Source organism: Triticum aestivum, chromosome 5B (genome assembly GCF_018294505.1).
Source record: "Triticum aestivum cultivar Chinese Spring chromosome 5B, IWGSC CS RefSeq v2.1, whole genome shotgun sequence".
In the NCBI taxonomy this organism is placed as follows: domain Eukaryota; kingdom Viridiplantae; phylum Streptophyta; class Magnoliopsida; order Poales; family Poaceae; genus Triticum; species Triticum aestivum.
In genome coordinates, this window is record NC_057807.1 from 387,714,268 (window position 1) to 387,740,048 (window position 25,781).

At 45.9% G+C, this 25,781-nt stretch overlaps 1 protein-coding gene across 2 annotated transcripts; it reads right to left on the bottom strand.

The window, feature by feature from the left end:
• Positions 1-1,977: 1,977 nt before the first annotated feature.
• LOC123111999 (uncharacterized) lies at positions 1,978-4,737 on the bottom strand. 2 transcript variants are annotated; one of them, XR_006454989.1, is made up of 2 exons: positions 4,220-4,737; positions 1,978-2,373 (listed from the first exon to the last, which is right to left on the bottom strand). XR_006454989.1 is itself a non-coding variant. In XM_044532893.1 (2 exons), the coding sequence occupies exons 1-2, from the start codon at positions 4,041-4,043 to the stop codon at positions 2,269-2,271; spliced, it is 429 nt and encodes a 142-aa protein (XP_044388828.1). In that variant the 5' UTR covers positions 4,044-4,213; the 3' UTR covers positions 1,978-2,268. The 2 variants fall into 2 exon arrangements, 1 of the variants encoding a protein (XP_044388828.1); XM_044532893.1 differs by lacking the exon at positions 4,220-4,737 and adding an exon at positions 3,720-4,213.
• Between the last annotated feature and the right edge of the window lie 21,044 nt (positions 4,738-25,781).

Sequence of the window (25,781 nt, forward strand, 5' to 3'; positions counted from 1 at the left end):
ACCCGGTGTCAACAACAATTATGACTCGACATCATCAGTCTTTTATAAGCCGGAGATTTTGGAAATTATAACTCGGCAAGATCTACATCTTTAAGCCGGCTGAAAATCAGATGAGTATTTCAAGACCTATATTTTTTAAGCCGACGCTTTGGAAGCCGAATCAAATGGATTATTTGTTTACAATATTTCTTATACAAGAAAATTGATTGTGAAGCTGGTCTATTGACTCGGATTTTCTAGAAGAAGGAAATGACAAGGACTTAAGGATGTTTAGGTGCCGGTTTACAAGAATTCTTAACCCGAAGCACAACCTGTCAAATTTGTTCTTGTGTTTATTTTGCAGCATAAGTTTACCATGGATAAATCTAAGCTAAACTTGGGGGCTAATGTCGGGGATATACCCCACGGGGTAACCCGGCCGGAAGTATAACCCGACCGGACTTGGCGACTCACTAATGACCCGCCCTGGCTGGACGACACACTAAGTGACCCGCCCGATCCTGGCGACTTATGGGTGACCTGGCAAGCGGATCAGAGGAGCGACAAGACCCGGGGGCCTAGGAGGCTCAAGGCCCAGAAGGCCAGCTTACGTTATGATAGGCCGGCTTAAGAGGAAAGGCGTGAGGAATTTCTTCCTTACAAGGAATCAAGACCCGGACTTATATCCGGCTTGTAGTAGAAGATAGGCTAGTCCTAATCCTATTTGGACTCCACATGTAACCCGCCCCTCTAACTTATATAAGAAGGGGCAGGGCACCCCAAAGGGGGACAAGTAACAAGAAACAATATCTAGGGCTAGACACAAAGGGGGAGTCGGCTTATGCGGCGACTCTCGATGAGCATAATGAGACCTAGCCTCAAACAGCATGTTGGGCTATTCCGGATGATGTTTCCTGGGGCCCGAAGCTGTCTAAATCCTTGTCTTGCGTGTCGCGTCTTTCGTCCCGATCAACCTCTCTCAAGCTACCACATAGATGCGCTGGCCTCGCGACTAAGTCCTCACACAAAGGACATCTGCCGTGACAAATCCACGACAGTATGTAAGACGCAACGAATATAACTCTACCAAGTTAAAATTGTCTCGTCACTAGTGCCATTTCAACGAATTAGTAGTACAATCTAGAAAATAATGCGAGATGTAAACTATATCAGACTCCCAAGTTAAACGTGTCTTGTGAAAAGTGATTGTTGCAGGTTACACAACAGTAGTACTTTGATGTAAGAACATGGTGTGATAGATAGATATTGTATGTTCTATAAACAGGAACACGTGTCTTATTCACAAGTATAATGTGTAAAGTAAGCAGATGGAATTCAACAAAATTAAAAGCAATACAAGCTAGACATCATACATATCATGCAACCACATGTAACAATGCCATGTTAGAGGGAGCACCTGTGATGGTGGACAAGGGGGGACGTGCTCATCATCAACACAGCTACGTTGAGTGTTTATGCATGTGTTGTCTTTCAAATATTGTTGAGGGGGGGGGGGGAGTAGAATGTGTAGAGGCCCTCCGTTTGGAAGAAGCACCTTTATCCACTGCCTTGCTAATCTCCTTCTGCTTTATTGATTTTGCATTTCAAGTAAAACCGATAAGAAAAAGCAATAAAATTCATTCTTCAGAACTCATTCATGCATGATATTGTTAACCACTACCTTTATGTAAGGTAAACACATGATACGAGGATGGAATATGTACGAAAAAAGGATGGCATGGCATGTTCACAACTATTTGTGTAAACAAAATAGAATTAATTTAATCAAATTGCAAGCAATACAAGCTAGACACCGTATGCAACATGCATGAAAATATCACACTGCCAAGCTAGAGAAAGCACCTAGGATGTCGGTTTCGCCGTAAGACCGCCATCAGTCCCTGCCTTATTTTTTCCTTCCTATTTCTTAACTAGCAAAAAGACCCATGTGTTGCAACGCGGAAAAAGTATCAATGTACTTGCTTATCAAAGAAAAACTTAAAGCACCAATCAAGATCTTTCAAAAACGAAAATCCTCTTAATAACATTCCAACTCTATAATATTAGTAATAACATTTATAACTAATGAATACATTTAATTCAATGATGCTGCTCTACAATCAAACACCATTTGCAATCTACTTGGGTTGACCAGGTCGGGGAATTGGATGGAAGAGTGCCTTTCGTATCCCACTGGTGAGAGCAGGATAAAGATACTCCGTCCTTGGGCTAATATAATAGGAAAAATTGAGCAGTTCATGTCGCTGTTCTGAGCTGCTAACTCTGTTTTCAATTCAATTCTGATTCCCGCTCCATTCTCTGATGTTGTTCATCTTGTTCACACCACATAAAGGTCCCGTGTTTAATTGCGCACTTGCATCTCGACTTCTGGTTCTGTTTGCAATAAACAGAACAAAATATTAGGTTGACTCATAATAACTTCAGTATATAGACCTTACCGTGTCTTCGATCATCTGAAAGTCATGTAATTGTGTGCTTTCAGACACTGAAACTGAGACATGGCCAAGCATGTTGTCGCTGCTGTGCTACAAAGGGTAGGCGCAACCAACATGTATGAGGCCACCAAATAATTCTTTTGTGTTATGAATGAACTCCAAAAGGATCAATCATACTAAAATATCATGGTAGTTTTTAATAGAATGTATTCCTCTCCAACTGAACTAAATGAATATATAATTGAATGGATGTCACGTGCCACCTTCAACCTTCAAAGGAACGATTATCATGTATAATGTTTCGTTCCATTCAATATTGTACAATTAATCTAGTTTCACAAAAAGACTTTGGGCTTTCCATTGGCAATGTTCTGAATCTGGTTCTTCAACATGTGTCTGAACATATATGAAATTCAAGATCCAACAAATACGCTAGCAAAAGTATCTGCAAAACTCTGGACTACAAAATATTAAGTTTCATCTTGCTGTCTGGACATGAAGTAAGAACATGAATCAATTTACCCGATGAGGATGAGTCTAGTTTCAGCTTATATTCTCATCAGAAAGAAATTGTTATGATTACTATGAAAAATCTCCTCACGCACCAAACCACCTGATGAAATTAGAATGAAACTTCAGGCTGTCACTACTTGACAACTTGCCTGACATTCCAAATTACAAACCTTACCTACAAAGAATGGGCGAGCAACTCTAACCCGTTTGTCTATTATGCTAATCTTTTGCCAGGCGATACATTTAGCTCCTTCAATTAACATGAGCAGGACAGTCTAGCCCAATTTTCCTTCAATCTGAACCCCACGAGGTGCAAAGGCAGCTCCTATTCAATGGCCAGTAAACAGAGTGCATGTGTTCTCCCAGACTCACAATACCAATGAAACTCGATTGACCATGTGTTATGGGTAAGGTAGCATGCCAACACGCAACAGCAAATCTAGAGCCAACGAAAATTCAACCTCATCCTTGGCTAACCTGAGGTACTAATGGATTTCAGGATTAGACCAAAAAGGACCTACAGTCGCATGGCACAGGCACAAAACCAAGGCTGCTCATGGCAATGTCGAATTGCAGTGCAAATTGGAGGGAACGCAAACTCACTGTAGGATCTCGGGCAGGCTAGTGATGGTAACGTGCCAGTTGAAGACTTGCTACATCAAATCACGATCGAGCTGGGTCTGACCCGGTCGACAAAGCGAATTCACTCTATTAATTGTATATACCAAATTTCATGGAATCCTCCCGACCCGGTCGAGCTGCCGCACTCACCTTCGACAGCAGAGTGGAAGATGCCAAGCCAGCATCAGCGGACGCAGTTACTAAGCGGTGTGGTCGTATTAAGAGCCACCAGGTAATCCCCGTCGCTGCGGCCTTACCGAAGATCACCCACCACGCACACTTGTGGAGGTGCGGGAGCGCGAGTCCGGCCTTGCTCTGCCCCATCCCCAACGACGAAGGCCTCCATGAGCTGCTCATCGTGCCCAACTTCTTGCCCGGCTCGAGGAGACCAGTTGGGTGCTTGTGCGCATGCTGCATCTGGCCGGGTTGCACCGATGGGCTGATGGCCTTGGATTCCTCTGCGACCGACGCCATCCAGTGGAGGAGTGGATGGGCTTCGGTGGTCGGAGATGGGGTGGGTGGCGGAGCTAGTTCGGGTAGGAGAGGATTTGGGGTCGCGGTCGAGCAAAATAGAAAATAAAGCAGCAGCTCGATCCCCTCCTCCTTCCCTCCTCTGAAACGACGACGAAGAAAAGAACGACCACGCTTACCTGACGAAGATAGAAGGTGACCCCTGGTCCGCCCATCCAAGCGCATCCCATCTAAAGCACCCCGCCGGCTTCACCGTCGGCCTACGTCTCACTGCTGCCTGGCTTTAGTAGCCAGCCACGACGCACTGCACGAGCAGGCCGTCCTGGTCAACACAGCAGCGCGGCCGTGGATTTGATAGCGCCTCCCAGGGCCTGAAGCCAAGTGCACCTGACCATGCAAACGTTGCACCGGCACCACCGCCGCCCGACATCACCCATCTACCCACTCCCGGAACAGGCGGTGGATTCCCACGGGTCCGATCTCCGCTGTCTCCTCCTGTTTCTTGCCTCACCAGAGTCCGGCGCCTTGCTGGAGAAGCACCAGCATTGCCGCCGCCTCGCGTCCCCGTCCACTCACTCACAGAACAGGTGATGGATTCCCATAGATCCGATCTCCGTCGTGGCGCGGTGACACAGGGCGGAGCGTGGCAGGAGGTGGATGTAGGCTGGAGGTCTAGAACTCTAGATGGGATCGAGAGGAAGGGTCCTTGGACATCCCCAAATTAATACCACCTCGTTTATATTTTGATTTTGTTTATACCAATCATAAAACTATATTACGACTGGGCGAAAGCGTATTACCACGGTGAACCCATGAAGTCAATCCGTACTTTATTATTACTAGCAAAAGAGTCCGTGCGTTGCAATGGATGAAAAAAATCGTCACATTTGATTTGATTTATTATGACCTAAAATCAATTATTTTATCCCTTAACATTCAACTTCTAACCACGACTCTCGGTATACACTTCTAATATTAGGTTTTCAATAATAAAAGAAATTCAACCATGACAAATGTGCACCTGTTAGTTGCGAAAAATTCTGTTGGTACCAAATTCTTCAACATATATTGAAAAAAAGTATACTTGTATAACTTCTACATTCTTGAAAGAAGAACGGGTTGGTTGTTTCAAATAGAAAATCTCTGAAAACTTATGGACCAAACTAAATATGAATGTAGGAAATAAGATACACAAATTAGATTATGCTAGGTAGACCTTATTTTCATGAGCAAAATGAATGTACCTTGTTTATAGTGTTGCTTCAGAGTAACTCGCATACATAAGCAAAGTTAGCACAGAACCAATAGAAATAAGATAACCACTACAGAGTTCAGTCGGACCTCTCACATTACAAAACAATTTGCCCCTTCCTTTTGGTTCGCTTTTCTTTACAATTTTTTCTTACCGTTTGGCATATTCTACGACCATCTAGACAGTATTTTCAGATAATTTTGTTGTCCCTGCTACTAAAGTTCAGTTCTAGACACGTTTAACTCCATGTACTACGCTTTGACGCAAAAAAAAATGTACTGCTACCCTGAAGCAATTGAAGTGAGACCCTTCCCTCATGCAATCCAACTGGTTCAGTTGGAACCGACATTCTCGTAGATAGTGAGGTACTTGTCGTGACTTCATCAGTTTCAAAACCTACCGATTTAATCTCTTGGTGCTTATAGAGGTATGATATGCGTGCGTACTTTTATAAGGCCGAGTGTATGTACGTGTTTGTGAGCGTCGGCGTTTATGCTATGTCTTTAAAAAAAAGAAGTTTCACTTACATCTTTGCATGCATTAACTTAATGTGCTCGTGCATTGCACTGGGAATAAAAATCGTCTACACACATGTTGCCACTTTTCATGTTCGCCGTCACCGACGATTTTCATGTTCACCACCTCCGTTCATGATGGTATGATTCTCAGTGTCCTTAATTTTTTTATATTAGCCGAAAGAGTGGTGATGGATCCAAGTGGGATTATTTCTATAATTTTTTTATATTCGAAAGCGAGTGTGTTTTTACTATCTTAATTTTGTTAGGAGAATGTTAGTTGTTTGGTTTACAAGATTATATTGCTTCTTGTTGCACTATTTTGAACACAATACAGACGCAAGCGCTCATACATACGTGTATACACTTACCCCTATGAACGTACACATGCACACCTAACCCTGTGAGCATCTTGAGATTTACGTAGTCATCGTAGGCGTCTCGTCTTCAATGGAAACGCCTCTCCCACTAAAAGCGCATCGCCGAAAATCCTAAAATAAATCTAAAAATAATGCGAGCATCATGATTTGAACTCTAATGAGCTGAAAATACCACTGTCTATCTAACCATCCAACCATTCATCTGAACACAAACATTTCATGTAGACAACATATATGTTCTTTGTCTAAAACAGATACTACAAAAACTGCATGCACATATCTTCCCGTGTCAATTCTCTATAAGAAAACTTTTCCCGTGAGTAAACTTCTCCGCCGGCCTGTACCCATCATTCATTAATTATTAAATCGGAGGTCGAGCGGCCGCCATGTACACAGCCCCATCACATTTACGCCTCGCTTCTCTGTCCACATGTTGTTACTTCATCCTGTCCACCTCTTGCTTCAGGGAGAGATAAGAGAGAGCCGCCGGGCTGCTGCCCAAATCTTGCTTCAGGAAGGCGACGCCGGTCTTGCTCCAGTAGTCCGACCTGCTGGTGAATCTCGCCCCCCTTCTGTTGCCATCGAGCGTGTTCCCGCTGCGCCTCGGGGTCCTCCGCCGGCGACGGCCCCATCGAGACCTCCATCGCTGCGCCTCGGTCCTCTGCCGCATCAATCAGCTCGCGGCCGACCGGCTTGCCTCCGCGCTCAAGCTCGCTCTCGTAACCGGCGCCCCTTCTGTTCTCTGCCGCATCAGCCTGGGCATATTGCCGGGGACGCCCCCATCGACACCTCCACCGCTGCGCCTCGGTCCTCCGCTGTGTTGTTCCTTCCTTCGCCCTTCCTACTTTCCCTTTTCTTGTGGAGATAATCTTTTGCATCATCCTCTTCATCTCTGCTTATCAATTTTCATGGCCGCTTGTTTCGATCACCAGGGCATGCATATATAAACCGATGAGATTAGATGTAAAAGAGCAATGTGGGATTATTAACTGAAAGGAAAACATGTGGCTTTTGTATAGGTGAGTCAATGGGTAGCCCACTCCAGGTAAGGTAAAAATAAAATATGAATCCTTTTGCAACAGAGCGGGCCGAGGCCGGAACACATGTACTGCTGGGGCAGCCCAATACGGGGATAGGAAAAGGCGGGCGGGAATTTTAGTACCACCTCTAAAAGGAGCGGAAGAAAATAATTTCAAATTGAAGGCGTAAATTCACGAGAAGAAGCGTATTGTGACGATAAACCGACGAAGTCAATCCGTGCTTTATTATTAAGGAGAGATTAGGAAAAGATAGCAAACATGTCCGTGCGTTCCAAGAGAAGAAAACAATATAACGCACGTCCCTAGCCTAATAACCCAAACACTCTCTATTTTAATGTGCTACCTTATCCATGTGACCGCTTATCCTCCACCCGTTCTCGCCTACGGTGGTTGCAGTTTTCACCAGATCATGATGCCTTTGAACATGCTCAAATCCATGACGGTTAGTTCATCTACCATAAGCACATGTCATTCAACCGCTCTAGCACAAGGAAATGTATTTTAAAGAAAACTAATCTCACCGAGCTAGATGTGAGGGCCGTCCTCCACGAGCTACTCCCTTCCTTTAAAAGGAAATAAACAGGATAATTCTTCGTCTCCTTAATTTGTAATGTCACCTTTTGTGATGCTTGGATTGTATGGTGAACTTTAGAAACTCACCTCATATCTCCTTATAAAATTTATCCCCTTTGCTATGAACCAAGAACACATGACACTACTAGAGAAAACGTTATACACAGAACTTTAGCAGTAGCGCTTGTTAAAAAAGCTCGCTACTGCTAGACAGCAGTAGCGCGTGCCAAATAAGCGCGATGCAGATGCATATATAGCAGTAGCGCGCCTCGCTGAAAACTCGCTACTACTAAAATTTCGACCACTAAGCCGATGGGCTAAACATAGTAGTAGCGATCTTTCAGAAACCGCGCTGCCGCTAATATTCTTATAGCAGCGCGTTTACGCGCGATGCGCTACTGCTAACAAAAATAAAATAAAATGAAAAACAAATAGAAAAGTAAATGAAAATGAAAAAAATAGAAAAAGAAGAAAGGAAAAATATAAAATGTAAAGAAAAATAAACGAAAAAGGGAAAAAAAATGAAGAGTAGCAGTAGCGCGTTTGTGAAAACGCGCTATAGCTAACTTAGCTATAGCGCGTTTTCCCTAATGCGCTACCGTTATTTTTGACTTAACCCCAAAAACGGTTTCCCCCCGGCCACCACTTCTCCACCAAATCCCTCGCCCCACTCTTTGTCGCCATCTCCCCCCACTTCACCGTCGCCCCCACTTCACCGCCATCTCCTTCCGGCATCGACGCCGTGCTCATCCTCACCGCCGCCGCCCGAGGCCGCCCAACCTCACCGCCGCCGCCTCTCGGGCCACCCTCGACCTCACCGTCGCCGCCCTCGACCTCTCCGCCGTCGCACTCGACCTCACCGCCCCCGAGCCCGCCCAGGAGCGCCGCCTCTCGATCCTGAGCCCGCCCTCACCGCCCTACCTCCGTCGCCGAGCACCTCCCCGCCACCGACTCTCCCCTCTCTGTAAGCCCCCCACCCCTCCCCCACCCCCCCCTCTCTCAGCTTTTTCTTCCTCTGCCATGTTAATTAGCAGTAGTAGTAGATGTTAATTAGTACTAGGGTTCATACATAATGATTTTTAGTAGTAGTAGCAGATGTTAATTAGTAGTAGTGATGCTACTAGTTAACTAGGGCAGTATGGTTAATAGTATATGTTTTTTAGTTAGGGTAATAATAGATGTTAAGTAGTAGATAATGTTGATGTTAATTAGTTCAGTAGGGTTTAGTTTTTGAATTGAGTTTGTTTAACTAGATGTTAACTAGGGCAGTAGGGTTTAGTTTAGAGTAAAGTAATTTATTCAGTAGTTAATTAAATATAATCTATATTTGGTTTTTGAATTGAGTTTGAGAGAGCATGAGATTTGTGTAGATTTTCTTGTAGTGTCAAATGCTAGGACATGCAAATTTGAAGTGGTCAGGATATATGCAAATTCCTCAATTGTGTTTGCACATGCATGTTTTGATTGTGCCCAAGTGGCCTTTTGTTGTTTCTAGGGAATGAAGCCGAGTGGCCTATGTTTTGCCAGAATGTTGATTCATTTCCATTCCGGCAAATTTCAGGTTCTCGATTTGTCCACTTTTTTAGCAAAGGTCATGCCTACATTTTCCGTGAATTTCGGCATGACTTGTGCTACAAACTAGGACATATCGAGTGCCCAGGATTTGCCGCACCGGGAAGGAGTCAACGTTCTTGCAAAACAATAGGCCTTTTTTGGTCATTATTCATTTTATTAGGAAACATGGCTAGCAACGATGAAGGACAGGGTTCTGGTGATTGCGACGACGTCTACTAGGTGTGTCATGCCCAATATGCGACCCTACCCATAAGGAACTCGAAGGTCCCACCAAGGATAGACCGCATATTGAAACGCTTTTGCAAGGTGGATATCATTACATCAACATTACATAATAGATGGGGATACATACATAAGGCATACAATGCCACTCGAATACAACATCACAATACATCAGAGCTTCATCCGACTACGGATGAATCACAAACAGAAACTCAAACGACATCCACCCTGCTAGCCCAGGCTGTCGACCTGGAACCTATCCCTGATCGAAGAAGAAGCAGAAGAAGAACTCAACGCAAGCAAACATCGCTCTCGCGTCATGATCATCGCACAACCTGTACCTGCAACTGTTGTTGTAGTAATCTGTGAGCCACAAGGACTCAGCAATCCCATTACCATGTGTATCAAGACTAGCAAAGCTTAAAGGGAAAAGGAAGGGGTAAAGTGGTGAGGCTGCAGCAGCGACTAAGCATATATGGTGGCTAACATACGCAAATAAGAGCGAGAAGAGAACAAGCGGAACGGTCGTGAAACTAGTAATGATCAAGAAGTGATCCTGAACTCCTACTTACGTCAAACATAACCCAGAAACCGTGTTCACTTCCCGGACTCCGCCGAGAAGAGACCATCACGGCTACACACGCGGTTGATGTGTTTTAATTCGTATCTGGTGTAAAGTTATCTACAACTGGACATTAACAAATTCCCATCTGCCTATAACCGCAGGCACGACTTTCGAAAGATTATACCCTGCAGGGGTGTCCCAACTTAGCCCATGACAAGCTCTCACGATGAACGAAGGAATAGACCTTCTCCCAGGAAGACCCGATCAGACTCAGAATCTCGGTTTACAAGACATTTCGACAGTGGTAAAACAAGACCAGCAAGACCGCCCGATGCACCGACAATCCCGATAGGAGCTGCACATATCTTGTTCTCAGGGCAACACCGGATGAACACTACGTACAACTAAAACCAACCCTCAAGTTTCCCCGAGGTGGCGCTGCAAGTGGTTCTGGTTCAGACCAACACTTAGACAAGCACTGGCCCGGGGGGGGCTATAATAAAGATGACCCTCGAGAGAGCGACTCCCCAGGGAAAAGTAGGTGGTGGTGAGGCAAATTGTAAAACCAAGGTTGGGCCTTGCTGGAGGAGTTTTATTCAAAGCGAACTGTCGAGGGGGTCCCATAAATCACCTGACCGCGTAAGGAACGTAAAATTCGGGAACATAACACCGGTATGACGGAAGCTAGGGCGGCAAGGGTGGAACAAAACACCAGGCAAAAGGCCGAGTCTTCCACCCTTTACCAAGTATATAGATGCATTAATAATATAACAGATATTGTGATATCCCAACCAAAAATCCTGTCCACCATGGAGAAATCTTCAACTTCACCTGCAACTAGCAACGCTATAAGAGAGGCTGAGCAAAAGCGGTAATATAGCCAAACAACGGTTTGCATAGGAAAGGTATCAAAGGTTAGAGGTTCATGGCAATATGGGAGGCTTGATAAACAGTTGATAGGTAGCGCAACATAATGATAGAACGAAGCAACTAGCATAGCAAAGATAGTAGTGAGATCTAGGGTAGCAGTCATCTTGCCTGAAATCCCGCAAGGAAGAAGAACGAGTCCATGAATAAGACGAACGGATGAAGCCGAACCAAGCGTAGACGAACGAATCCTCACGATCTCAACGAAACAGGAACTATCGAAAAGAAGCACACAACATAGTAAACACACCAAACATGAACAAGACATGATGCATGACAAGACTACATGAAGCTACTCATGGCAAGAGATGATGCAAACAAGAGCAATACATCAAGGCAAGTTTAAATGAGGCCGGGAACAACATATAATAATTCTGGTAAGTCCTCATATGCAAATTTCGAAATTGGTCCAGATCTGAATAAACCTTATGTTCAAGTTGTTAAACATTAAGTTAAGATGCACCAAGATGATCTACACAAGATTCTAGTCAAGTTACATATAAAGTTCATTTAGTTCGGAGTTACGGCCTAGAAGATATGAGCAAAGCAAGATAAACATGGCATTGATGCAAAATGCATACAAACATCAAGCAGACACCTCAAAACATGGATGCAACATGATAATATGAAACTACATGCAAAATCAAGCAAGTTTCATATAGAGCACACTCAAAACGGAGCAACGGTTCAACACACACACACATGAAACAAGTTTAAAGGACAAGCTGTCCAAAATAGCAACTAGACATATTGCAAGCATCAAAACAACATGCTACAGGACCTCAACATAATAACAAAAAGCATGGGCATGATGTACAGGTAAAGCATAACAAAACATGAACACTGAGCTAACTCCAGAAATCACTAGAACATGCTCAAACACACATGTCAAGATTGCAAGTAATAACAATTCAGACTTTGCAGAAAATAACATCACGATGCAATGTTCAGAACTATCAAACAACATGTTACAGGAACTTATCATGGCAAACAAAGGCATGGCATGAATCTACTAAAAGCATAGATCAAAAGTCCCTTACTGACCATAAGCCAAAAAGGATCAGAAAATATGATGGCACCCACGTAAACATAGCAAGTTATAATACAGATTCATACATGGCAGAAACAGAATTATGAAGGCATATAGATGAGCTTGTGCCACTCACCACAGAGCATTATATAGCATGGCAAGGCAACCAACAGTAAGAAGACATATTTGTGAAGCTAAGCATGGCAATAGCAAGGTCATAGGGTACATGGAACACTAGGAAAACACATGAGAACAACTGAACTTAATGTTAACAGGCTGACAGCAACATTATGAAGCAACTTTGGAGCAAGATTACAACAAGCTACAGTAAGCTATCAATGCTACCAGGGGCATGGATTGATAGAGGATAACATGTAGAACAAAACATATTTATAGAATATCTCCAGATTATGCATAGAATGATTAGTAGCAACATGTTTATATAGCATCACGAAATAACAGATTCAGCCTAGCAAAACAGCAACATCATGAACCCTACTTAACAAGCTCGATTCACTCACCACAAGTCATTGCATGACAAGATAAGCATAGCATCATCAAGAAGGCATGTTTTTGAAACAAACCAAGTCAAGAACAAGTCCATAGCATACAAGGATCAACTATAGCAACCTTGGCCAAATTGAATAACATGTAAACAATCCGCCAGGAAACATTTTGAAGCAAAAGTAGAGCACGAAAATGACATGCTAGACTACTCCATAATTACAAACAGGGGCATGAATGGATAGACAATAACCATATGTTCAAAACACCCTTACTGAAGTATCTTTAAATATGCATGGATCTCTCTGTAGCATCAAGTTTACATGGCATCAAAATAACAGCAGAACAGGGACTAAAATCAGTAACATCAGGATGCCTAGTTTGCATGCTTGTGCTAGTCACCACATTGATCACAAAAATACATGGTAAGCACCTCTGTAAAGAAGACATGGCATAGTTCAAAACACATGAAGACATCAACCTCATAGGATGCACACATCAATCATGGCAAAAATGACAAAAGAGCTCGTTCTGTTAACAGACAACAGAAAACATTATGAAGCACTCTTACAACAATGATTCAGGCATCAAGATGAGCTCAAATGAATATTATGCAATGGAATGAAATGATGTACTCGTCGAGACGAACAATTTTACATATTACACGCATGAAACGGAGCTACGGATGCATAGATACGATGCGATGAACATGACATGAAAATACTAGAATCTGGGGACTTAGGCAGAATTTGGACCTCGGGGAAAATTGGACGGGGCGGACCCGGGACGAGCGGATTCGGGGACGGGGCGGCCGTTTGGTTGAGATCCCGGTGGATCTCATCCCGATCCACCGGATCTCGCCGGAGAAGCAGCGACGGTGGCCGAAGAAAGGCGAGGCCGACCGGATCCGGCGAGGGAGACGACGGCGCGACGAAGGGCGGCGGCTTCCGGGCGCGGGGACGAGGGGGAGACCGGAGGCGAGGCGCGGCGCCGCGGCGGCGCCGGCGGACGGTGGGCACCGGCGAGGCCGCGGGACGCCGACGCGGGCCGGTCGGGGCGACGTAGACGCGGGGCGAGCGGAGGGAGGCACCTCGGGGTGCGGGCGAGCAGGGGGGCCGAGGGTGGCGGCACGGCGCTGGCGTTGGGGGAGTTCGCCGACAGCGAGCGGCGGCCGGAGGCGGCTGACTCCGGCGACGGCGGGAGGAGCCAGGCGGAGGGGCGCGCGGGCGGACGGGGGCCGCGCGGGCCTGGGCGGGCCGCGCCTGGGCCCGGTGGGCTTCGGCGGCGGGCGGCGGAGTGCCGGGACGCGTGGCAGCGCGCCATTGGCTGCGGCGGGCGGCGCAGAGAAACGGACATGTCCGGCGCGACGCGGACATGTCCGGTGGCGGCGGGGAGGATTAGGCTAGGGTTGGACTGCGCGAAAAATCCGGGAGGGACACATATTTATAGGTGGAGGGAGCTATGAGAGTCCAAATGAGGAGCGGTTTTCGGCCACGCGATCGTGATCGAACGACCGAGAGCATGGAGGGGAGTTAGATGGGTTTTGGGCCAATTTGGAAGGGATGTTGGGCTGCAAAGAGAAGAGGGGTTTCGGGCTACGCGGTTAACCGTTGGAGTATCAAACGACCTCCAAATGGCACGAAACTTGACAGGCGGTCTACCGGTGCTATACCAAGGCCGCTTGGCAAACCTCGGTCCATTCCGAGAATGTTTAACACCCGCTCACAACGAGAGACGAAAGGGGAACACCGGAGGACATAGGAGCGCCGGATTGCGAAACGTACAACGGGGAAAAGGCTCGGATGCATGAGACGAACACGTATGCAAGATGAAATGCACATGATGACATGATAAAATGCAACACGCAAGCAAATGACATGGCAACGATGGCGAATAGTTGGCAGACACCTGGCGCATCGAATCCGGGGCGTTACAAGGCGGCAGACGAATTTTTGAGCCTTGCAAACGATCAACCGATGTTGTTGGGCCCACCGATGGCATCGAGGACTGAGACCGACACGCGGACCAGTGCTGAGACTGAGACCGGCATTGAGACTCAGACCGGCATCGGGAATGGTGCTAAGACTGAGACCGACACTGGCTCGGGGAGCGGAGCCGGTGTAGAACCGAAAGCAAAGAGGCAACAACTTCCTAACAAACTCAGCACTACTAGACTGGTGGTCACGGAGGTGGACGACGGCAATTTTGAGCCAAACGCGCCTGAGGAAGCGCGCGCATGCTACGACAATCAAATAGGCTGCATCATACGGACAACTGCCACCATTAACGATGAGAAACTACAGAAGATGGATAATATGAGGCCCTCCCTCCTAAAGAAGTTTCACCAGATATTCTTGTTCCCAGGCCGGAATGAAAAGGATTATGAAGATCCAGATAAGGACTCGACAATGAAGAAGATAAACAAACACGTCATGACCAAGTTTAGCGACGCATTGGCCGCCTGGAAAACAATGGTGAAAGCAAGGATCATCGACAAGAAGGAACCCTACTCCGAGATTATAAAGGATAATCCGACAATCACGGAAGAGCAGTTTCAAATATTCAAGGCGGCTTGCGAGGGCGAGGCTGCCAAAAGAAGTCTAAGTACATGAAGGGGCTTCAAGAGAGGAACATTGGGAGCCACCACCTCGGAAGCCGTGGTTACGGCGGGAAGAGGTCCAAATGGGCCAAGGAGGACGCGGAAGCCGTGAGTTTGGGCATCCCAGACCCCTTGGAGGAGTTCACCGTCCTGCAGGAGCGTGACGTCCTCAGGGCCCGACACCGTTGGGTGCCAGTGAAGAAGGTTTACGAGACAAATCCGGTCACGACGGAGTTCATTAGACTGCTGGTAATTTTAGTTTCTGATCAATTCGACTGCACACGTTAGTCATATTTGTAAACGATCCTTGTGCCTTTTGCAGAGAGAGCAACATAGGATTGCGGCCGAAAGCGACTCGCCATCTGAGGCATTGGTGAGGCCCAAGTGGGACACTCCATTCAACCGGGCATTAAACATATTGAAACGACTCCCGGTGGAGACTCGACCGTCGTATGGACGCATGCACGGTGTCGGAGACGGCGCCACGTGGAAGAAGTACTACCGTGAGACCACGGAGGAGAGAAAGGAAAGACGGAGGTTAACTGAAGAAAACATCGACAAGAAGGTTGAGATTGCGGTTGAGAAGAAATCATCTTAGACAGTCGAAACAGCGGTAGCTGCCGCAAAACAGGTGGTTGCAGATATGTCTACTTCCTTGGTTCCGGCCGTTTTCAATTGGACAAGGCAAAATCCAGAAAATATATGCAGCGGACTTTCCCCTTGCTGACTTCTTGGGGAGCAGCTCGACTAGCGTTACACCACCACCGGCTCCCACACCTGCTCCCGCACCTGCTCCTACATCGACTCCGGCACCGAACATGCTCGGCGGTGCTTCGTCTTTGGCTGAGCTCGACGCCCTCACGGTATCTGTCACATCGGCCCCTTCAATAAATCTATAATCTCCCATTTTCGTTGCCTTTTGGATGTCTCACGTCCCGGACTTTTCTTTGCAGGCCGATGAAACCCCGTGCACCATATTGTACACCATCGGCGACCGAAAGGTGGATGTGGGGAAGGCGACGATAATGGAGCCGAAGGAACCATTGTTCCGCAGCCGACCGATCCCCCCGAACGTCTTCAAGGTTTCCATGGCCAATGTCAAACTGGGCCACGAGAATTTGCCTCCTCTGATACTAGTAGGGGATGACGACGAGACCCCGTGGCGGCTTGGTGATTGTTGCAATGGGTGGGTCCTGTTGTGGCCAAAGAGTCTGCTTCATCTGGAGGCGGCCAGGAGCACACCCACGAGCACGCAGCCTCAGCAAGGTATGAACATCAACACCCACCTACCCAATTAGCACCGGGTGTCGGGTTGGGTGATAGTGGATGGGGTAAGGAAGAGGTTCCATTAGTCGCTGATGACGTCGCCATGGATGAGGATGAGCATGATGATGGCACTCAACAGTATGTCTATACTAGCGCCTACTCAGGGTTTGAGCGTCATGAGTCGGTGCTTGAATTGCCGTCTCCGGAGGCTGAACGTATTATGGACGACCTTCCGATAGTAAAGAAGTCTAGGAAGAGAGCGAGGAAAGGCAAAAAAGTTGATTCTATGATCCAGCTGCCTCAACAGCCTCGGCTTCAGGACCGTATAGATATCCCCGATGCGGATAAATGGCATATCCCTGGTCAATCAATCCTACTTGCAAGAGCGCAAGGGGACAGATTCGGCAATCTAAGGAGACTTCATGACGATGTGATGCAGATAGAGAAAGGCCTCATCGCCTCGAAATATTCAGGATACCCACTCTACGTGGTTAACGTTCCGCGGCAATTGTCATACATCGACTGCTTCCCCGCGGATAAGTTCTTCCTTGGATTTGATTACATATTCGACATGTTTCATGTGAAGAAGCTGGATTTTACGTTTGTCCGCCTTTATGCCTTGCACATGAACTACATCATCGGGGTTGAGCAGATACCTTATATCTGTGTCGCTGACCCGTACTACATGCACGAGGGCTTCTTGGAAGTCTGCACAAAGCACCGTAAATATGCGAGGGAATACATTGTCAGTTTCATGCTCGCCAATAAGGACAAGGAGGCGATTCTCGTGCCTTATCATCCCGTGTAAGTCATCCGCGCGGATATCATTCCTTCGATTTCAATCATTCATTTGCATGGTGGAGGCTAATTAATTTGAGGTGTACTTATTTTGCGCAGCGGCGGGCGCGCCGTCCTCATCATCCTCTACCCCTGATACTCCCACGCTCTTTACTTGGACTCGTCGAAGAACATTCACAAAAAGGATTACACCCACATCAAGGATGTTCTCGACAGTGCTATGTTTTACTACCAAGCAGGGGGTGGAGAGGTCAAGGACAAGAAGAGAAGGGGCGACAGGCTCACCTTCAGCCATAAGACCGACTTCTGCTACATCCAGCAACCGAGTGATTGTCTTAATGATGGATTCTATGTCCTACACCACATGCTGGAGTACAGACGGGATCACCAGAACCTTCGCATGTCACCTAGATCCGGCGATGGCCATATTCTGCAATGGGCAAAGAACATAGGATATATTGAGGATCATCGACTTCGAGCTGAGTTCTATAACATCCAGCGCGAACTTGCCCAAATCATCATGAAGGAGGTCGTCGGAAAAACAGGGATGTTCTACGAAGAAGGACAAATGTCGCGGGAAGACGTCCAAACATGGGTAGCCTCTCAGTGTCTCGACATGAAGCCTTTCACTAAGCTCGGGGACTATCTCCCTGACATCGATGGATGGCACGACATGTTGGAGTGATTGTCAATATATGACAATGTGTCCGTTTAGTACATACTTTCTGTATGACAAAACTTTGAGTTATGCACGGCGGGACTTTATTTGTGATGTAATTAAACTGTCCTCCTCCTCGACTAGCGAAGATCACTCTAGTTAGGGCATTTTGGGTACGATGAACTTTTTTATTTATGCTTATGATATGTTGTTTCTATTTTTACCAAGTCTGTCTCTTTCTGTTGCTCAACTATATATGTTGCATATCATCGACTCATGTGATGATGCAGGTGCATAGATCATCGATGGTGAAGAAGTGCTATGCCAGGAGTATATATACGACGAGTGGCCGGAGTGTCAGGCCCAGGTGTACCGGTTTCCGGTTTCTGAGCGACAGGCAGTAGTTAGTTTAGGTTCACGCTAATGCGAGAGAGGGATACGAACTCATGTACTGCATAGTTCCGCTCTCACTCAAAGTTATAGCTCTTCTCGCGTATATCATTGTTTAGATGGATGACGATGTATTTGCAAGTAATCGAGACTTGTATCGCTATTTTCGAGATGATGACGAGAGACCACTTTGTGTTGGATGATGATTATGATGATGACATGATTTGATGAGACTAGTTGTATGTATATGCTATGATTACATTTGTATGTGTACGATATGCTAAAGATTATTGTATAAAGCCTATTCAAATACAAAACAAATATGCAGAAAAAAACTAATAAAACTAGTAGTAGCGAGGGAAAAAAAAGTTAGCAGTAGCGCTTACCTGTAAAAAGCGCTGCAGATAATATCAGCAGCGCTCTTCGCTAAAGCGCGCTACAGCTATCCATGTATAGCAGTAGCGTAGGACGACAGGCGCTACTGCTACACGTTAGCTGTAGCGCCTTATCAGTAGCGCATCGTCCCGCGCTACTGATAGGCCTAAAACCCGCGTTGCTGCTAGGCTTTTCCCTAGTAGTGTGATTGCGCCATATCTAAAGTTTTATCTATGTTTTTTTGTGTGTTTTTATCTTTGGATTGTACGTTTACCATATGATTGTATTACGACTTAAATACTCAGAAAGATATCATAGGGTGCCACCCTGAAATCTCATAAATAGATTTTTTGTGCTCCTAAATTTGTATGAACTTTATCATCTAAGTCATACCCACATATGGAAGTTTCTGCATGTTTCTTTTTTGTAGGTTATCATTGGATTGTCGGAAAACATATTTTTAGGAATGGCACTAATAAGCTTCCATGCATAGATTTCCTATGCTCCTAAAACTGTACAAATATGAGTATAAAAGGTAACCACTTTTTTTTTCTATTTAGGCCCTATTTGGTTCATAAGTCCTAGGATTTTTTTTATTCCCAACTAAAAAGTCGCTAGTTCCTAAAAAGTTCCTACATGTTCCTTTTTTAAGTCCCTACATCAATAAGTCCCTGTAAACAAACACCCCCTCATTTGCATAAGATCATAATGCATGGCATCACATCGTCTATGAAAATAAGCCTGAAGGTGCGTGAGTAATTTTCTAGTATAGAGATGATATCAACATGTAAGAATGTTCTATGATAGATATACGCAAACTGATAACTGTTTTGTAGAACAATGACTTATAGCTCATCGTAGTAGTAAGTGTAGAATTATAGGCCGTAATTACGAAGCTCCATGGAATTAAAAACATAATCATGCCAGTATCAAAAGAATCGACCTTGGCCATGCCATTAGACACCTTTTTGTCAGATATCACTTGTGAAAATAAAATTCTTCAAATACATGAACCATGATTTAAATCTGATTGAAGAAGCTAATTAGTCAAGTTGCTGATTTCTTCACTAATTACATGAAGCAACATGCTTACATTCGGAAACTAAATCAGGTAGGAGATTTTCCCAAATTAAGTATTCAGTGTTCTTCAATCATCTTATCTCATAACATGCTGCAGCATCTCAAACGAATTCAGGGAGTGAAGTGACATTCGCAATATGTTTCGACCATCTATCGGTTGCAAATTTGTGATTAACATGGCATGCATGGCTCACGAGCATTAACAAGAAGAAGTGATGTGTAGAACCTCTGAAACTTTTTAGAAATAAGGTGCCACAACGTACCTCCTACATGCAGCTATGGTGCAGAGAAAGACATCGATCAATCTTTGATGATGATAGGGCGTGTTTGGATGATTGGGCCGCACCTGGCTCGCACCCACCGTGCAAATTCGAGTGTGATTGGTTCCCTGTGTGGCCTCCTCAGCCTGGCCCGATCGATGCAAAAGCAGCCCCCTCAGCCAGGCTTGGGGGAACGCAGGAATCGGGCGTACGCGGGAGCCAGGCCCGCGCCTGCATCCGCTCCTCGACCACAATTTCCCTTATTTCCCTTTCCTCTTCTCGCTCATACGCATCGGATCGGAGAACACCAATCCGCCGCCGCCACCGACTGAGCCCCCGCGTGTGTAGCTGGTCGGAGCTCCCTCGCCCGCCACCAGTCCGATCTCCGGCGTCGGCGCTTCCCCACGCCATGCCAGCGGCTCGCCTCCGCGCCTAGACTCGTCGGGTTCCACCGCCGCCCCAACGGCGCCGAACTCTGCAGTAGCCGAGCGTATCCGGCTCTGGAGACAAGCTCGCCACGCCACCCGCCGTAGTAGCAGTCTGTGAGTAGATCGAGTTTTAGGCTCTTTTTACGGTGATGCATGTCGATTTCGTCTGTAGTTTGTAGGATGTTCTAGTAGATCTAGCCGCAGGTTCATCTATGCGTGGATGCATGTCTTTGTCCGTTTTTAATTTTTTTGATGGCTAATGTAAGCTCATGCCGTAGCCTTGATCTGTAAGTACCTGCAGTCCGTGTAATTCCATCTCATTAAATGCATCTTCTATTGGAAGAGAAAGGAGTCACATAATTAAGGTCAAATGCAGCCTACCAAACAATATCTGCTATATATTGCATCTCTCGTGCGCCTATATCATACAGTCCACCAAACACACATCTCGACTCATCTTTGCATTAGCTCAACCAGGCTAGGCTCACCCAGGATCCCCCATGCGATGCAGGCTAGAGGCACCCAGGCAACCAAACACCCCCATAATGACTGCGATGAAGGCAGCCCGTTTCGAAAAAAAATAGTGACTGCGATGACCATGAGCGGGCCAAGGCAGTCAGGCGCGAACTTGCGCACGAACATGTGCTCATAGGTGGAGTTGTTGGACTGACACAACTCGGCGGTGAGTAGCAGCAACACCTCTAGCACGCCATAAGTCTGTGGGTCGCCGTCGACACTATCAGTATAGTTGATGCGCGTGAGCGTGTACCAGGTGCAGCCGGCGGGGTCGGCCACATCGAGCGATGTCCGTAAATATTGCTCCTCCGGGTAGCAGGAGTCCTACGACTCCGACAGGCACTGCTCACTAAACTTTTGCCAGAGACAGTGCTCACGGAAGAGAGTGGCCATATGGAATAGAAGAACCTGATTCCGAGAAAGGCACAACAATATTGCTCTTTTACCATGCTAGGCACTAATAAGAAGCTACGGTTAGTGTTTCCAAGAAACAAAAAACAATTCACAATAGTAAAGAATTCCCACATGCAATGATGCATGAAGCTCCCTGCCTAGCCATGTTCTTCTCACTGAAATTTGATGTTGCCCTGCAGATATCTACAACGGTGAGCACTGCACTTTCTTTGCGGTCCCGGCTGCAATCAAACTTGTCAACATCCATAGACCAGCCCATCAATACTCTGACTTTCTCAAGGGGACTACAATTTAGGGGCCAAATAGTTACAAATTTAGGAAGAAAATCATAAAATGTGTTGCCGTGAAGCCTACTGCCTTTGTTGCCTTGAAGCTGCTGCACCAAGAAACAAATATCAATTCACGGTTTAACTAATTGAGACCCAAACAAATCAAGTGATCTCTCCTAATCATTTATGCAACCCTAATCCTTCTCTGTATTATAGCTGGCCAAACGGGCTGGCCCGGCCCGGCACGGCACGGCCCATCCTAATCGTGCCTGGCACGGCCTGGCCCGCCTAGGCACGATTATTATACGGGCCGTGTCGTGCCAGCCCGCGTGCTGCAGCCTGCAGCCCAGGCACGACCCGTATGCTAATCGGGCCGGCCCACCGGCATGCCAGGCCCACTAATCTACCTCCTATTTTGCGCACTGGGCGTTTTTAGCCTATTTTTACCTGTTGGCCTATATTAAGATACATAAAAAAATATAAAAAAGTTAATCGGGCCGTGCCGTGCTGGCCCGCGTGCTCGCCCTTCAGGCCCAGGCACGGCCCATGGCGTGCCGCGTGCCGGGCCCGGCCCGTTTAGCATGTGCCGTGCCGTGCCGGCCGTGCTACCGGGCCGGCCCAACTATCCTGGCCTGTTTGGCCAGCTATACTTTGTATGTAGGCAGCAACAGCCTGCAAGTGCCCGCTTCATCTACATATAGAGTGCGCATGTCATGCCACCAATGACACACACAGTCGGGCAGTAGGAGCACAACACGGAAAACACATGTACCAGGGAACTGAAGATCCTTCCATGGCAGAGCAAGATGGAGGTCAAATCGATCCCAAATGAGGAGCCAGCAACGAAGATGAGTATGATGCAGAGGACGCCTCGTTCGGAAGCAAGGAGCTGGCCGAAGGCGGAGAGCGTAGAGCTATACGTCCCCGCCGACATGCTGTCGTCGTACGGCAGTAGGAGCACAACATGGAAAACACATATGCCAGGGACTGAAGATCTTCCGTGGCAGAGCACGATGGAGGTCAACTCGATCCCGAAGGAGGAGCCAGCAACTCAAGATGACTACGATGCAGAGGACGCCTCGTCTGGAAGCAAGGAGCTGGCCGAAGGCGGAGAGCGTAGAGCTGTACATCGCCGCCGACATGCGTCCGCTGTACGGGGACAACCCAAAGCCACGCCTTGCTGGCCGCCATGGTGGGCGCAACGATGGTGGAGAGCATCAAGCTAGTGGAACCAAGGGGGGTCGAATCCGGCAGCCGTCGGGTTCATCTAGTCCGCAGCACCCCGATCCAGTCAACAGCGCCGGCGATGGAAGGGAGAGAGACATGAGGGGATCGGGAGTTAGGATTAGAAGTGATAATGTTTACTGCACGGGGATTGGTGCGGGCCGAAGAGCATGGGGATAGGGCAGGCCGAAATAGGCCCAATGCAGCGACAATGTTTTTGTAAGTCTTCTATTTTTAATGATCTGTTTTACAGACGGACGAACATTGATATTAGTACCACCTCGTTTATATCATGATTTTTTCTATACGAATCGTAAAAGCGTATTATGACTGTGTGGAAGCGTATTGTGACGGTAAACCCAAAGGAACCAATTTGTGCTTTATTATTAGGGAAAGATTGTATTACCTTGTCACTACAATTTTTTTTCGCTTTTCAGAACTCATTGATGCAGGATGCTGACGAGCACTACTTTAATGTAAGGCAAACGCATGATAGGACGATTGAATGTGTAAGAAAAAGGACAACATTGCATATTCACAACTATGATGTGTAAACTACGAAGAAAACATTTCAATAAATTAGAAGCAATGAAAGCTAGACACCATATGAAAGATGCAACGAATATCACTCCACCAAGTTAAAACTGTCTCGTCATAAGTGTCATTTCAACAAATTAGAAGTAGTACAAGCTATAAAAGAATGTGGGATGTAACCTATATCACACTCCCAAGTTAAATGTGTCTTATGATAAGTGATTTTTGCAAGTTACACAACAGTAGTACTTTGATGTAAGAACATGGTGTGATAGACAAATATTGTATGTTTTAGAAACAGGAACACGCGTCTTATTCACAAGTATAATATGTAAAGTAAGAAGATGGAATTCAACAAAATTAGAAGCAATACAAGCTACACATCATGCATAACATGCAACCACATATAACAGTGCCAAGTTAGAAGGAGCGCCTGTGATGGTGCACTGGGGGAGACGTGCTCATCATCAACACAACTATGTTGAGTGTCTATGCATGTGTTGTCTGGCAAATCTTCTTGGAGATGGTGGAGTAGGACCTATAGAGGGCCTCCGTTTGGAAGGAGCACCTTTATCCACTGCCTTTCTAATTTCCTTCTGCTTTATTGATTTTGAATTATCAAGTAAAACCGACAAGAAAAAGCAATAAAATTCACTCTTTAGAACTCATTCATGCATGATACTGACATTCACTACTTTGATATAAGGCAAACACATGATACCAGGATGGAATATGTACGAAAAATAGGACGACATGGCATATTCACAACTATTTGTGTAAACTAACCAGAAGCCATTTCAATAAATAAGATGCAATGCAAACTAGACACCACATGAAAGATGCAACCAATATGACTCTGCCAAGTTAAAAGCGTTGCATCATAAATGGTGTTTCAACAAATTAGAAGCAACACATGCTATAAATCATATGAAAGATGCAACCAATATCACACTACATATACTAAAGGCGTCTCATCATATTGATTGATGCAGGACACAAAAAAGTAGTAGTTTTATGTAAGGACATGCTTAATAGACAGATGTACTATGTACTAAAAACATGAAGGCATGTCACATTAACATGTATAATGTATAAACTAAGCAGAATAGCACATGCACTTTAACCAGATCGGAAGAATTACAATCTAGTCACCATATGCAACATGCAACTACATATGCTGCCAAGTTAGAGAAAGCACTTGCGATGGTGGTGTAGGGGAAATGCGGTCATCAACTACAGAGCTACGTTCACAATCTTCATCTAGCCTTGCTGTTTCTTGAGAATCATGTGGGGAGGTTGACACTGCATTCTTTAAAAGAGCATATTTTCTCATAGTAATTCGCGGGCTTGAATGTCTCATCATAAGTGATTGAGTGAGGGATACACAAGAACATTAGTTTGATGTAAGAACATGGTTAATAGACAGATGTACTAGTATGTACCAAAAACAGGAAGGCATGGCATATCCAAAGGTATAATGTGTAAGCTAAGCAGATGCAATTTAACCAAATTGGAAGCAATACAAGCTAGACACCCGGCTGGATTGGTGAGCATGATCATCGAGGACCTGAGAGCCTGGTGGGAGGCGGTCTGCTTCGCCACCATTGTTGCTTTTTAGTTGGCTTCTAGGTGATGCCTATCTGTGCTGGGCTTGTCACTGGCTCGGCCAGTGCCCTGACTAGCTATTTGTCTTCTAGTGCTCCCGGGATGGTGGTTCATGTAAAAAATATCTTTCCTTATCTTAATAAAGACTGACTTTAGCCTTTCGAATACAAGCTAGACACCATATGCAACATGCAACCACTTATGACACCGCAAAGTTAAAGCAAGCACCTAGGATGGTGGTTCATGGCGAGCTAGATCATCAACTCTAGAGCTACGTTTTCCGTCTCCATCTGCTGACACTGCACCCTTTATAGAGATGAAAAGTGTCTTGCCTAAGCCCGAAGAAAGTTGGAGCTGGTTCTCTCTTTTATTTCTTGATTCTATCAACTGGTTGGCAAAGTCTGAAATACCCATGCATAAACAAACAATAGTGAGAGTATGGGTGAAGTGTGTGCAGAACTAGTGCACTGTAAAAGTAGCAGATAGCAGGTGGCTAAAAAATAAATGACAGGAGACACATGATAGCTCTACAACATTTCATGGCAAACAAAATTAGATTCTACTCCATATGATTTTATAATATATGAGCACATGGATGGTTGGGAAATGCAGGTACTCCTCCATCACACCACCACATGTGGTCCTATCAAAATAACAGTTGACTGAAAATAAATAGGTCAGTCGATTTTTTATGAACCGTCTGATCTACAAGGAACTGGCAGATGGCCTTTTTTTACCTCCC